Source organism: Marmota flaviventris, chromosome 12, assembly GCF_047511675.1.
Source record: "Marmota flaviventris isolate mMarFla1 chromosome 12, mMarFla1.hap1, whole genome shotgun sequence".
Taxonomy (NCBI): domain Eukaryota; kingdom Metazoa; phylum Chordata; class Mammalia; order Rodentia; family Sciuridae; genus Marmota; species Marmota flaviventris.
Genome location: NC_092509.1, coordinates 106,839,767 through 106,854,962, shown reverse-complemented (window position 1 = coordinate 106,854,962; position 15,196 = coordinate 106,839,767). Strand labels below are relative to the sequence as shown.

The 15,196-nt window shown below is 53.1% G+C and overlaps 1 protein-coding gene and 2 non-coding genes across 3 annotated transcripts in view; 2 read left to right on the top strand and 1 right to left on the bottom strand.

Moving 5' to 3' along the window:
• The first annotated feature begins 7,738 nt into the window (after positions 1-7,738).
• Trnap-cgg (transfer RNA proline (anticodon CGG)) lies at positions 7,739-7,810 on the top strand. Its single transcript has one exon. It is a non-coding gene; the product is annotated as a tRNA-Pro (tRNA).
• A 501-nt stretch (positions 7,811-8,311) lies between these two features.
• On the bottom strand, positions 8,312-8,383 carry Trnap-agg (transfer RNA proline (anticodon AGG)). Its single transcript has one exon. It is a non-coding gene; the product is annotated as a tRNA-Pro (tRNA).
• Positions 8,384-11,653: 3,270 nt separating this feature from the next.
• The window catches only part of Mpzl1 (myelin protein zero like 1), a 48,262-nt gene continuing 44,719 nt past the window's right edge, over positions 11,654-15,196 (top strand). Inside the window, exons 1-2 of the mRNA XM_027922854.2 lie at positions 11,654-11,870; positions 12,135-12,578. Of these exons, the coding sequence (XP_027778655.2) occupies positions 11,654-11,870; positions 12,135-12,578 (661 nt within the window). The remainder of the gene's footprint in view (positions 11,871-12,134; positions 12,579-15,196) is intronic.

The following is a 15,196-nucleotide window of genomic DNA, read 5'->3' as shown; positions in this document are numbered from 1 at the left end:
CTTGGGAGATACGTGTGTCGGTTATTTTGAGGTCTGTGTACTGTTTGTCTGTGGACGGGGTCTGCTCACACGCAGATCTGGGCGAGCTCCGGGGGGATGTGCACACGACTGTGCTAAGAACAGTGTGGAACAGAAGCCTGGGGTGGAGAAGGAGGGCACACTTCTTGAGGGTCTAAACCCAGTGGCACATGGGAAAGGAGCAGGGGAGGGGGTGGGGGTTGGGGGAGCCGGCCTGATGGCCAGGAGCCCTTCCTACCCTGACCCTTGTCAACCACACCATTTGATCCGCGTGAGAAAGCAGTGACCCACCCCAGGCCATGCCAACTGCTGATGGGGCCTCTGGGCAGGGGTCCCCTAGGGACAGGAGGCCCTTTTGTGGTACTGCCATAAAGGTGTCCTCTGTCCTCCTGGAGCCCCTCCATCAGGCCTTGCCCCGGCCTGGTTGACCTGGGGACTTCTGAACTGGGGTTGCAGAAGGCCATTGGCATCTTAGGTGGCACAAAGTCAGAACCAGGGCAGGAAGGCCTTTATTTAGGTTCATTTAGAGGCTAAAAATAGAACACAGATCTTCCACAGCAATAAGGCAGGAGAGGAGTCGGACTCCTTCTTCCACTCTTCCTGTAGTCACGCTCGAATTTCAGACTGGGCCTTCCTTACTCCAGAGAGAGAGCAAGGGAAAAAAATTCTGTGTGCTTTGAACAGACCTGCCGGTGCCTGCAAGGGGGCCTTGCTGCTCTTTCAGCCGCACAGGGGACAGCAACTCCGCGACCTTGAGGAGCCCTGGCCTCTGAGCCTCGCGCTCTCACACAGGAAACCAAGTCCATGTGGCTGCGCAGGATTTGGACCAGGACTGGCCGGCTGATGCTCAATTAATACATGTCAAATAAAGGAATAACTGAGTGGAAAGGAAAGCAGTTGATTCTTTCAATTGGACTCTTTTGTTCTGGTGAAAGTTTGATGCCATCGAATGAGTGAGGACACTGCTGGTGACAGGAGCCCAACTCAGATGGGCAGAGGAAGGCAGAGCTTGCTCCCAGCCCCTCACACACCTCTCTGCTGGTCACACGATGGAAAGTCCACACGCAGGCGGAACAGGTGCTCGAGTAACTCAGGGATCTCACTTGGGGCCCTGCTTCCCCCTCTGGGGGGCTTGGCAACACTGTCCCCAGCCCAGCAAGGCTCTAGGACATGATCCGGACGCTGCCCTCCTCAGCGGTGGCTGAGTGGATTACCGGAGGTGGGCCCAGTTGGAGGAAGCTGGTCACTGGGGCTGATCCAGTCCCAGCCCCCTCCCCCTCCCTCTGCTCCTGGGCAGCTTTCCTCGCCGCCGTGCCCCTCCACCACGATGTCTCTGCAATGGAGCCAGCTGACCATGGACCGAGACCTCTGAAACCGCGATCCAAACGCACATTTCCTCCTCTAAGATGTTTTGGATAAGTATTTTGGTCTCAGAGACAGAAAGCTGACTCACACAGTGGGCCATATCCTTAGGCAGGCTCCTCCCAGCCTGCAGACCCCAGGGAAGGGTCCATTGGCTCCAGGGACTAGAGAGGCCTCTGGCAGGCAGCAGCACCTGCGTCTGAGAGACGAGAGGCCCGATGCAGTGTCCGCTCCTGCAAAGCGCTGTTACCAAAGGACACCACCCGGGGCAGGCGGAAAGCGACTGTCCCCAACTGAGCAGCACCCACAACACTCGTCCATTGTTGGCTTCAAAATTAAATTTTGCTTAGTTCTAGTGAACTTTGTGCTCTGTGAACCAGGTAAAAATAACATGAACAGAAGGTCTCACGAAAGTGTGATCAGTTGGCTCATGAAGACGTCACAGGCACCGGGGAAAATCAAATGCTGCGCAAATAAAATGGGACTAGGTTTCACAAGTCACCAAGGAAATCAGCCTTGTTGTTCTGTGCCATAAAGTGTCACGTGTCCAGAGTGCACCTGAGCCCCAGGAGGTCCAAGACGTCACCACTACTACCCGTCACTGTGTCCAGGCCGCTGACATAGTAGGTACTCAGTGAATAGTTGCCAGATAATGAATGATCGAACCAAGTTCACAGTGGGAAGGGGATTGTCTTCAACATCGTTGCCTCCCACCCCTCCCTTGTCTCATCCAGTTGTGTAAAATGTCAAAATTAGCAACTGACTCCCTTGGTGACCTCCTTCCCAGTCAAAAGGCAAAAATTCCAGAGAGACATCATGTTTTGCGCCTCCTGTGTCATTCACCCCATGGTGCGAGTTGGTTTTTGAGATCCTTCCCAAAAAGGGTTAAAAGGGAAGAGCACAGGGCACAGAAGTCTTGGCGAAGACACCACTTCTCTGACTCCCTAGCTCCCCCCACCTCCCGCATGACCCTGGCTCCAGGGTGGCCCTGGTCTCCTGACCACGGAGGAGGCTGAAGAAAGGCCATTATTCCAGCTCTGCCCTGAGTCCCAGGAGAGCTGTGGAACTCCAGGGAGGCCCACTGTGGTGCACTGGGGCAGGAAGCTGTGGCTCTCTGAGACCCCCAGGGGAGAGGCCGTGATGAAGGAATGACAGGCCTTGCAGCCAGAGGGAGCCTGCGGAGCCAAACCACGCCCCTCTGAGCAAGAGAAGTCTCCTCAGGCCCTCCTGCTCCGGGACAGCAGGACAGCGGGTGTGTCCAAAGGAGCTGGAGGGCCCTGGCTCCTGTCCAGACGATGCTGGCAAAAGCGGCGGCACCCTGTATCCCAGCGGGTGCAATGGTAAGTAACGAACGAGGCCCTGCACTGTGTGGTTTGACCCAGAAATGTAGGAAAATTACTTGAAAGTGGTGGACCGTTCAGGTCCTTGGCCCATTTATGATCTTGGGTTATTTGTTTTTTTGGTGTTTAGTTTTTTGAGTTCTTTGTGTACCCTGGAGATTAGTGCTCTAGCTGATGTGAGGGGTAAAGATTTGCTCCCGGATGCAGGCTCTGTTCACCTCACAGAGTGCTTCTTTTGCTGAGAAGAAGCTTTTTAGTTTGAGTCCAGCCCATTTACTGATTCTTGATTTTAATTCTTGTGCTGTACGAGTCTCCTGAACAGAGACTTCTCAGAAGAGGATAGACAACCAATCGACAAACATGAAAAAATGCTCATCACCTCTAGCGATTAGAGAAATGCAAATCAAAACTAAGATTTCATCTCACTCCAGTCAGAACGGCAATGCTCAAGAATATAGGCAACAGTGAGTGTTGGCAAGAATGTGGGGAGACAGGCTCACTCATTCATTGCCGGTGGGACTGCAAATTGGTGCAGCCAATATGGAAAGCAGTAGAGTGTGGGAGACCAACCTTGCACGTGACTGAGTCACACTCCCGGCTGGGTGCTGAGGCGCTCAGTCACAGAAAAGTGGCAGAGCTTTCCCCACCCTTCTTGGGGTTCAAGGGTCAGTGTCTGGTGCACGGGTGTATCTTCCTACAGCCCCGTGGGTGGAGTTACGCTCACCTGTTCCTTTGTAATAACCCCTTGCCCTGTTTAGGATAGAATCTTCCATGGAAGTGCCTGTGTGTGTCCCCTTCTCTTACTGTGCCCTTGGGTGTGGCCTACCCAGGTGTCAGACAACCTGCTGACAGTGGACATCATGAGGATAGACTCAGCCCCCTGAACCTGACCCCTTGCCTCATTTGAATAGCTTCTCCTCAATAAAAGGGGTCAGCGCGTGCTCTCGCTCGCTCTCTTCCTGTGGACCCTTAAGGTCAGAGGAGCCATCACAGTGACCCCAATGAAAAAGGTGTTTGTGTCTCTTGTGGGGTTATTTTGTGCAGCCCAGTCAGCCCAGTTCAACTGGAGTAAACCCTGAGCCTTTTAGTCGAGAGAACAGAAACCCGGCAGTAGAGATTCCCTGGAAAACTGGGAATGGAACCATCATTTGACCCAGTTATCCCTCTCCTCGGTCTATACCCAAAGGACTTAAAAGCAGCATACTACAGGGACACAGCCACCTGAATGTTTATAGCAGCACAATTCACAACAGCTAAACTGTGAAACCAACCTAGATGCCCTTCAGTAGATGAATGGATAAAATAAAATGTGGCATATACACACAATGGAATATTACTCAGCAATAAAAGAGAATAAAATCATGGCATTTGCAGGTAAATTGATGGAGTTAGAGAAAATAATGCTAAGTGAAGTTAGCCAATCCCAAAAAACCAAATGCCGAATGTTTTCTTTAATATAAGGAGATGATTCATAGTGGGGTAGGGAGGGGGAGCATGGGAGGAATATAAGAATTCCAGATAGGGCAGAGGGGTAGGAGGAGAAGGGAGGGGGCAGGGGTTAGAAATAATGGTGGAATGTGATGGACATTAGTATCCAAAGTACATGTATGAAGACACGAAAAACAAAATAAGTAAATAAATAAATAATATCATATATATATATATATAGTGGGTGGACTTGTAGAAGTAGTTCTCACACTTATCAATGGCTTGTTTTTGTTTTTAGTACTGTGAACTGAACCCAGGGGTGCTTAACCACTGAGCCAGCAGTGCCTCCTTTTTTCTTAGTACTGGGGATTGAACTCAGGGGCACTCAACCACTGAGCCACATCCCCAGCCCTTTTTTTTATTTAGAGACAGGGTCTCACTGAGTTGTTTTGCGCCTCACTTTTGCTGAGGCTGGCTTTGAATTTGCAATCCTCCTTACTCAGCCTCCTGAGCTGCTGGGATTACAGGTGTGCACCATCACACCCAGCTCCCCAGCCCTTAAATCCCAAGGTAGGCCAAGTCAGCGCCACTTAAACTTAAGTTGGGTCAGAACTCAGTGGTGAGCAAACATTAGTTATAAAGTTCACTAATTCCCCCAAACAAATGATTTAACATTCTGAGTTTCAATACACCATCCAGAGTCATTCTTATCACCCTCCCCTCCTGCCTGTACTGGGGGTTAAACTGGCGTCCACCACTGGGCTCTATCCCCATCCATTCTTTCTGTTGGTTTTTGAGAGTCTTGCTAAGTTTCAAAGGCTGGCCTCTACCTTGTCACCCCACTGCCACGACTCTCTCCTAACTTCATCTGCTCCCTCTCATACATTTGACCCCAAGTCAGCATTCTCTTCAATAATTCTTTTTACAATATCACCATTCTCAAAAACTTGTTTGCCACCCAAACCCTGAAGTGGAATTAGAAGACTGGATCATGGGTCTCAATGAATGGCGGAGTTATACTTGGCCGGCAAGGGCCTGCTCCTCTTCTTCCTGTTTTTGCCTTACTTGCTAAGCAGCCAAGTCAAGCTCCTTGGGGATGCATCGCATCAAGAGCCAGTACAAAAACAAAAGCTCACAAAAGCAGTCAAGGTGTAAAATGTTCATCCCTCTGACCCTGCCAACTTGGAGAGTATACCCTTTGGAAATAATCCAGAAAATGGGAAAAGTTTACACCCAAATAGGCTAATTGGGCAATATTTATCTCAGTGCAACTTTGGACACCAGTTTTTTACCATACAATAGAAGAATAAAGAAAAGGGCGCTCATTGTCTTGCTGGAATAGTTGGAAGCCATTACAAATGGCCGTAAAGGGATGGGAAAGCCACCACCACCAAAAAACATGGAGAGTGCCGCTCTGCAAAGGTGGGAAAGGTCTCAGCTTTGCTGACTCCGTGCACCCTGGTGAGTGGAAGGGGAGGATCAGGCAGGGCGCAAGCACCACCTCCCCGAAGGGCGAAACGTGGCTTGCCCGATGACTTCTCCTCTTCTCCCACACTCACGCATCCCTGAATCAGTGGGGACAATACCCAGCTCTCACGACTCAGTTCAGCAGGAGGAGGAAAAGTGGTGTCAAAAAGGAGAGCGGTCAGAGTTTACAGCGCCCAGAGCCTAAGGAGGGCATAGACGGCGCTGCCCTCCAAACAGACCGAGTCCCTGCCCCAGGACCATCAGGTCTCTGCCTCACCTTTTGGTCTTTATTTCCATTGTCCCCACTTGTATTTCTCCTTACACACCGCCCAAGGGCTTGAGCCTCCTCTGACCTCCTCATTAAATGGCGCCCCAAGAGCCCTCAGCATCAAGAGAGGGAGGGAGAAGGAGGAAAGGAAGAGGAGGGGAGCTCCCGATCAAAAGGTGAGAGGGCAGCAATTCCGGAGGCTGAAGCAGGAGGATGGCAAATTGGAGGCCAGCCAGCCAGCAGCTAAGTAAGGCCTAAGCCACTTACAAGACCCTGCCTCAAAATAAAATAGAGCTGGGGATGTGGCTCAGTGATAAAGTGGCCCTGGGTTCAATCCCAAGTACCCCACCCCCACAGAAGTGACAGGGCAAACACACCATCTGGACCCTCGGGCGACAGGGCAGTGGATCCCATACCCCTGAATGAAAGGCAGTCCACGGTGGAAGAGGGCTTCAGAAACGAAGGACCTCTGCCACGTGGCCCCGGAGCGCAGGAGCAGGAAGCCGGGAGCAGGACGCAGCCACAGGCTCAGATTTGTGCGCAGGGGGAGAAAAGACCCCGCCCCCTGTGCTCCCCCCCTTCAAGCCACCAGTCCCTCTCCCCAGCCGCAGTCCCCTTAACCGCCACCCTGCCCACGTTCGCGCACCTCCCCGGGTCGCGGGACCTCACCGCTGCCGCTGCTGCTTCGTAGCTCTGTGTCCTAAGTGACCGACTGAACACCCCGGGCCTCGATTTCTTGGTCTGCAAAATGGGGCAATCTCAGCAGAGCCGACGGGGTTGGCCGAGCTGGCCGAGTGCGGGAGCGCGCAGGAACCCGAGTGGCCCTCGGGAGGCCGTGCTGTGCGGTTCTTTCCGACGCTTCCTTCGTCTTCGTCCCTTCGAGCCAGGCGCGGTGCTCTCCCACCCTCCCCGACACGCGCCCTGCGGCACTGGCTCACGCCCGGGTCACCTGGCTCCAGCGGCAGTGGAGCCCCTCGGCGAGTCGCCGCCAGAGCTGCACAGCTCCGCTCGGGAGCCCGGCTCCTCCCCGGGGTGCAGCGCGGAGCCCGGCTCCAGAGGTCCCGGCTCCTCCCCGGGATGCAGCGCGGAGCCCGGCTCCAGAGGTCCCGGCTCCTCCCCGGGATGCAGCGCGGAGCCCGGCTCCAGAGGTCCCGGCTCCTCCCCGGGATGCAGCGCGGAGCCCGGCTCCAGAGGCCCCGGCTCCTCCCCGGGATGCAGCGCGGAGCCCGGCTCCAGAGGTCCCGGCTCCTCCCCGGGATGCAGCGCGGAGCCCGGCTCCAGAGGGCCCGGCTCCTCCCGGGGTACAGCGCGGAGCCCCGCTCGGGAGCTCGGCTCCTCCCCGGGGTACAGCGCGGAGCCCGGCTCCAGAGGTCCCGGCTCCTCCCGGGGTGCAGCCCGGAGCCCGGATCCGGAGCCTGGCTCCTCCCCGGGGTGCAGCGCGGAGCCCCGCTCCAAGGTCCCGGCTCCTCCCGGGGTGCAGCCCGGAGCCCGGATCCGGAGCCTGGCTCCTCCCCGGGGTGCAGCGCGCAGCGCGGAGCCCGGCTCCAGAGGTCCTAGCCCCTTTCTGGGGTGCAGCGCAGAGCCCCGCTCCAGAGCCGGGCTCCTCCCCGGGGTTCAGCTCAGAGCCCCGCTCGGGAGCCCCGGCTCCTCCCCGGGTTGCAGCGCGGCGCCCTGCTCGAGAGCCCGGGCTCTTCCCCAGTGTCGCGCGGAGCCCGGGGCAGTGCAGGCGCCTGGGCTGCAACCCCGCGCGGTGGGTGGGAAGGTTCCAGGCCCAGAGCCGAGAGCCTCGCGGACCCGGAAGCGCGGCGAGGCGGTGAGGCTGAAGGGCGGCGCCGGGAGCGCTGCTGCCGAGAGCGGCTCGTTGGTCTAGGGGTATGATTCTCGCTTCGGGTGCGAGAGGTCCCGGGTTCAAATCCCGGACGAGCCCAGGCTTTTTCTCGAGCCACACCTGAATTGGAGGAGGATTTTATTTTCCTCACACAGCCCATTCGGGCGACTGTTCCGGTCCCACGAGCTCCGGTGTCTGTCCCGGTCTTCGGAGTCAGATCGAGCGAGCTCAGTTCCTACGGTAGCCCGAACCGTGCGGCCGAGCGCAGGGCCCTAGAGCCCCGGCGCCTCGCTCGTCTCCGCTGCCCGCGGCCTCCTGCGGGGCTGCAAGCCCACGGAGCCGCGGCAGCTCCGGAGCCCACGAGCCAGGGTCGGCCCCGCAGGGAGCACGAACCCCCGGGGGGCGCCGCGCACCCGCTGCACTAGCGGGCCGGGGCCAAGTTTGTGTCCCTCACACACTTTCTAGGTCTTCGCGCAGTATTTGAGGGTGAAGCGTGCTGTAAGTTCCAGGGCGTCCCTCCAGAGTTTCGCTCAGACGCGTAGTCACCGCGTTGATTTACCTGTGTCCCCAAAAGTCAATTGAACTGCGGCGTGCAAAAGAGGGCTCGTCCGGGATTTGAACCCGGGACCTCTCGCACCCTAAGCGAGAATCATACCCCTAGACCAACGAGCCGCTGCGGCTTTATGTTTTCAGTCATCATAAAGGAAGGTGGAGCAGTTTAGTTAATGCGCCCCCAAGTGGTTGTTCGTGTTTATATTCTCTGTTTTTTGTTTCTTGTTTTAAATAGCCCTCTGGTTTTTTATTTTCCTTTTACTCTTTGAAAATAAGCGACACAGAAGAAAGCAACGATGTCATCACCAGCGTAATACTGACCTCTTATTTCAAAACCATAATTCTATTTATATCCATGACTAATAAATTGCACGGAGCAGGTAGCAATGTCCCGGTGGCAGATTCCAGACTCTCCCCTTTACTGAGTTTCGCAGGTTGCACTTGTTCTCTGTCCCTTTATGGTAAGATTGTTGGTTTCTTGCGGATACTTTTTAATGCCAGAGTTCTAAGTCCCACCCTGCCGTCCCTGTGTTTTTACTGCGACTGTTCTCTTCAGCAGGAGAACCTATCTGCTTGTGTTTCAGACTCTGACCTTCCCACAAAAAGATCTTTCAGCATATCAAAAACAATTTATGTGGCACATAATTGGGTTGAATCTTGTCTGCTTTGATTTATCAGAGGGCGGGATACCTGGCACCATCACTGAATTCTACTGTATAATTGCCAACCAATTGTATAATTGCTGCCTGTTGTCCCAATATCTTTCATTAAATGTAGAAGGAATGGCTTCTTATCTATATTTTAAATTTTTAAATACTTTGCATTGAGGTAGAACATCTTTAGCAAAGCTGGGACTCTGTGAATAATTCTGAATGACTGCAATTGGTCTCAAAATCCTTATCAATACAAATTTTGGAACTTGACAAACTGTAACTGAATTCTCAATCTAGCAAATCACTAACCAGCTAGGAAACAACAAGTAGGTGACTATCCAAGAAGTAGACTCGTTTGATTATTTCACAATTCATTCATTCATTCATTGTCAGTTTGTTCATTGTTAATTCATTCAACAAGCATTTGGTATATTTTGTGCTGGACAGTGAATTGTTAACTCTCTTCCAAAGGTTTGACATCAGAAAATTGCAGGCCTGGAGTTCAGTCTCCACCCTTCTTTGTTTTATTTGAAACTGCCCTGGCTTCAATTCTTAGGGCTCAAGGCAAGAAGGATAAAAATATCCTTTAAAATGTTAATGAGTTCTAGATGCCAGGACAGTTTATTCACCAAAATCTAACTGGGGGAAAAAGAAATGCCCTGGACACCTAAAGGAGCTTATCCTTCTCCCTGAAACGAGGAAGCCACAGTTTGCAACTCTTTAGGCAAAGTAACCAGTAATCACAAGCAAGGACGGCTCAAGGACGGCTCGATGCTCTCCTTCCCCGCGGGAATCTAGAATAGTTATTATCCTTGTAGGTTTTCTCCCCCTTTGTTCTTCTGTCTTGTGATTGAAAGGAGTTTGTCTTTTACTCCACAGGCTAATACTAGTGTGTTCCATTTGTCCCCACAAAGATGCAGGAAGCTGACTAACAAAACTCAGAATGTCCACTGCCCATTTACAGTGGGAAGTGTCCATCTCTGGGTGGGCAGAATGTGTGTAATGTCTGTAGGTGACTACAGAGTGTGTTCTTCCCTGAGTCAGGTCTTGTGGCACAGGAAACGGCATGTTGAGGAATGCTCTACCAGCTGCACTGAGAGAAAAGAAGTCTGGTGACACATCGTCCTGTAACAGTGAACAACCTCCTGTCTCTCGCCCTGTTCTGAGTTTGCGTTCCCTGTTTCCCTGGTGAACCTCTATCTGTTAGCACAAAAAGACCAGGATGAACGCAAACTTCACAAATCTGCTCAGCGCTTCATTCAGAAAGGAAGTTTCACACAGAAGCAGGGGATGCAGGAATGAAGTGAGCTGTGGTGGGACCCACTTTCCGGGTGGAAAATGAGCCCCCAAACAAAGAAGGGGCCTGGGCTCATACAGGTTATTCTGAGAGGTGGTCTGGTGAGCATATCAATTTTCTCTGGGCACCCAGGAATTTGGAGTTTGCTCTATCAATCAGTGAAGGAGTCAGTGTTAGTGCTTAGGAATTTAGGGTTTGTTTGAAATGGGAGGGAGTCTAGGGTCAGTAGTCAGTTTCTGGAATTTATTGTACTGGACCTGAAGGAGGGCCTGGGGTCAGTGATTGTTATCTGGAAAGGATTTGTTTTTAGAAGGGTTAATGCTTCAGCCTCTTCCCGGAGACTGCCTTTCTAGGTTTGATGGACACCTCTTCCTCAGGGTTTGTTTCATGACTGGGAAAGGATCAGTGCTCTCAACGTTGGCCTTTCCTTCTCACTCCCTTATCCCAGGGCCCCCTACTTTTGGGGGTTGTCATTTTCCATGTCTAATACTATCATTAAATGTCACCTCAAACGTGACACTGCTGTGAGTCTTCCCCAGACTCCTCTTGGGCCAGCTTCCCAAGCAGAGGCAGGTCTGGGTAGGTTAGAGTACACCACAACCCCGCAGCAAACCTCCCACACCACTGGGTCCTGGAGGCCCGTGTGGGTCCTTGGAGGGCCTTTGGCCTTGCTTTCCCCCCTTTATTTCTCCTTCTCTTTGAGCATTTTAAGGAAACCGAGTGCACTGGTAGACTGCCCACTGGTCAGAGCGATGACCAGGTGTTCCACATCCTCTGTTGAATTCATGCGTTTGTATTCTTTCTGGTTCATTCCAGACACACTTCAGAAGGACCTTGCTGAGAGAAATTGGACAGAATGGTCTGGTTGAGGTCTTAGCTTTCTCTCATTAATGATAAGTAATTATGAGTTTGCTGGAGTAGGAAAACCAGCAGAGACTGACTCTAGACAAAACTCCCAAGTGAGAGGTTGCATTGGGGGTCTTTTGCCACTCCTCCCCCTCCCCCTGTCCTTGAGGCCTCCCAGAGGGTCCATTCTCCACCTTCAAGGGCGGTCCAGAGCCCCCTCTGAAGCCAGAATCCCACAGGCAGATAGGCAAGGGTGGGGATCAGAGAATGGGGAGGACTGAAATGTGGATTCCTTCAGAGCCCTTCCTTCCACCTTATCAAGATAACCTGCCTCGGCTCCCACCAGCGGCTAAGGTGACCTGTCCCAGGGATTGTCCCCTCCTACAGGAAGTTGTTAATTACCCGCCTTCCGGCCCAGGTCACTCCACCAGGCCCCTCCAGCCCCTCTCTTCTCACCTTGGGGCCCTCCCTCCTAGCATCTCCTGGCCCAGTCACTAGCAGGAAGGAGAGAGACGGGGAAGACCAGGGGAACAAAGGAAGCCTGTGGCACATAGAGAGGCGGACGCTCTCACTTCCTGGGAGACCGGGATAGCTATGGCCCCTGCTCCCTCCGGGAGAAGCCCACGTTACCCCTTTTTAAATAAGCCCTGCCACCCCAGCGTGTGGGGGACAGGCTCGGTGTCACTTCGTGTAGACGTGCACAAGTACAGCAGACACCAGGCACGGCCCGCCCGCGTGATCCGGGGGGTGGGAGAGTCCCAGTTCCCACCCTGCCCGGCCACCAAAGGGCCGGAGGACAGGCTCCGGGGAGGTGGGACAAGATGGGGACTTCTTTCCAAGCTGGCAGATCTCTCAAGTGCAGCACATAAATCATCCAGCCCAGGCAAAGGACAGACCTGGGGACAGGGCTGGGGAGGGCAGATCAGGAGCGCCCGGTCCAGGCCTGGACCTGGAGTCTCTCATCCTTTCTCTCTTTCCCTTTTTTTTTTTTTAGCTAGATGAACTCCTTCCTTCTCCCGAGCGAGGCCGGGAAAAGCCGAGCAGGGCTGAAACGGCGCGGTCGGCCCGGGCGAAGCTCCACGGCGGCGCCGGGGACAATGGGGCGCTGGGCCGGCCACGCAGGCAGGCGAGCGCTCGGCGGCGGCGCTGGACCCGGGCCTGGCTCCCAGCCGAGGCGCCTGGGTGGGACGGGGGCGGGGCCTCTCGGCGGGAGGGGATGACGGGCGGGCAGGTTGTCCAATCGCGAGCCGCGAGGGGCGCCGGCGGGCCAGTGAGCGGGCGGCGGGGCGGGGCCTGCGCGGGGAGGCAGGCAGCCGCCCGGGCCGCGGCGGGAGCGGCGGCGTGGAGGCACCGTGCGGCGGCTGCGAGCCAGCCGCAGTGGGAGTGGGTCCAGCGCGCGGCGACGGCTGCAGCGGCAGGACCATGGCAGCGCCCGCCGGAGCCGGAGCCGGGGCAGGGAAGGCAGCCGCAGGCCACAGGCTCTGGCCGTGGCCGGTGCTGGCCGCGGCGCTCGTGCTGTGTGAGTGATGCGGCGGACCGGGGTGCGGGCCGGCACGCGCGGGTCACGGGGGTTACGGGGGTCGCCGGCCCTGTGCGCGCTCGGGCGCCGAGGCGGGAGGGGGCGCAGCCGGACGGGCTGCGGGGCGGCGCGGAGCCCCTCTTCGCAGGGCCTGGGGGCGCAGGAGGGTCGCTGCCCACCTTGCAGCCTCCGGGGCCGAGGGTCCTGGTGCCCGCGCCACAGGGCCTCCACCTAAGTCCCGACTCTCCATACCAGGCCCTCCCGGGAGCGCGCTCGGGAACCCGGCTCCTGGCCGGCTCCACCTTTGGGAGGTGGCGGAAGGTGGCAGGTTTTCCATCTGTGGGGCCTTTTGTTGGTTCGCTTCCTTGTTTTGAGCCAGTGTTTTGTTTTACCTCGTAAGGTCTATTTCCAGGGCACTCAGATCCACTCTTAAGCCTCAGTGGTAGAGGAGCCCTCGGTGCGCATTGTCTCATCTGCAAAGCAGAAGAAGAAATTTACATTACTTCTGGACTTGAATGCAAAGGGCCCTAAATACCAGTGAGATGACCTGGCAATTTGGTCAACAATTTGGTCAAATCCACAATAATTCCAGAAATAGTCACCATAATTTGAGCATTTAAAAATGCGTACTTTTTTTTTTTAAGCTCTTTTTAATGGCGAGGTGCTAAGCAACTCAGTGAAACCCTGTCTCTAAATAAAATACAAAACAGGGCTAGGGATGTGGCTCAGTGGGCGAGTTCCCCTAAGTTCAATCCCCAGTACCAAAACAAAACAAAAAAAAACTTTTTTGTCTCACTAAATATCCTGACCCAGGTTTAGGGTTAGCCTCAGTCTCAATTTAAGTGAACTGGATGAGTTGTTTTATGGATATCTTAAGTAGTGTCTGCCACAGGACTTTTCCTGTGTTGTTCAAAGCAAAGTACTTGTTGCTGTCTCATAATTTGGTGAAGTAATGTTTATGAAGATGGCCAACTGCTAAGAAACCACAGATCTTTTCATTTCTTTTGTTTTGCAAAATATCACTTGCGATCACAAAATCTGAATATCAGAGCTTATCAGTGATGTGTCTCATGAAAGAGTCCTTAGTGGAATCTTTGGAACCTGGGAAAATAGATGGAATTCTTCTGGATTGCCAAATGTTCCTTTTAACCACTGTCTCCAGGGGCTGTAAAGTGTAAATGTGAAAGCCTCTACCCAGCAGGGATTGACAGGTGAAGATGCCTGTTGTATATAGAAGACATGAGTCTTCTGTGTTATCTCTTCTGATGAAAAAGGAAAGATTAAAGTTTGGTGTGTGAGAGATGTATGTGATGGTGGTGGTTAATCAAGTAGACTAGTAAAAAGTAGCTTAACACTGAGGCCTATCAGAAATCTGTGTATTTCAGACAGAATCATTTTGCATGAGAAGTCAGACAACATGGAAGCACTTACCGCAATCTCTGTTAAATGCAGGGTAACGAAAATAGCAGACCTGGAGAACACCTGGAATGAAGTGTTGCCCAATTCTAGAGTAAGACATAAAGCCAATTAAGAGGGTTTTTTTTTTGTTGTTTTTTTTTAAGGCACAACTGGAAAACAGTGTATTGAAAAGATCACCAAAATAATAGCCATCTATACATTGGACATACCTCTTAAGTTATGAGAGATGAATGCCAGTATGTGGAAAGCAGCTACTGTTGCTGGTTAATTTTAGAAAATGTTGAATGTTTCTTCTTGCCAAATCATTTATTTTATTTTATTTTATTTTATTTTATTTATTTTGGTTGTGGATGTTGCACATAACAGTTCGTCTCTTACTGGAAGGCTAATATTCTTTTTTCCCCTTGGGAGCTAGATTCTCACTAGGTTGCCCTGGCTGGCCTTGAACCCTGGGCTCAAGTGATCCTTTTGCCTCAGTCTGTCCAGTAGCTGGGGGGACAGGCATGTGTCCCTGAGGTTGGCCAGAAGATGTTTCTTAAGTTTGATCTATAGAGTTCCTCAGCAAACATTTTATTAAGCAGCTTTTCATTGTTAAGGACAATGAAACCAGACGGTCCTTCCTTGAATAGTTAGCTATTCAAGGAAGGACCGTCTGGTTGTAGTAACGCACAGTTCTGTGGGAGAAATACTGTATAGGTACTGTAAGACGTCCTTCGAAACAGGTGTGCAGTGGGAACTTGAAGGAGGGCCATCACTTCAGACTGAAGTTCAGACTGGAGGAAGAGTTCTTTAAACTGCGTAGGCTTCTGAGGAAACTGCACCTGGAATAGTGAGTTAAGCTGTGAGTAGTTCAGTGTGCTGGGAGGCTGAGGTGGGAGACCCAGCCAGAGGCCCAGCTCACCAGGAACCTCACCTGCCACTCCTAAATCCATGAAGGATGGTTAGGGTGGTGTGAGGCAGAGAAACCAGAGGGCTGGCCTAATAACCCAGGGGAGGAGGATGGAGACCCGGATGAAAAGCAGAGGATATGAGGAGAGGACACACGGATGAGCTAGTGAGGAAGTGAATTTGATAGGAAATTGATTTGGTGTGGACTTGAATTGGGAGGTGGATAACATGAACCATAGGTTTTGGGCTTGGAGGCTGGATCTGTTTTAGGAAGGGGTACTTTTCACAAATGAAGGATATGAAATGGAAAA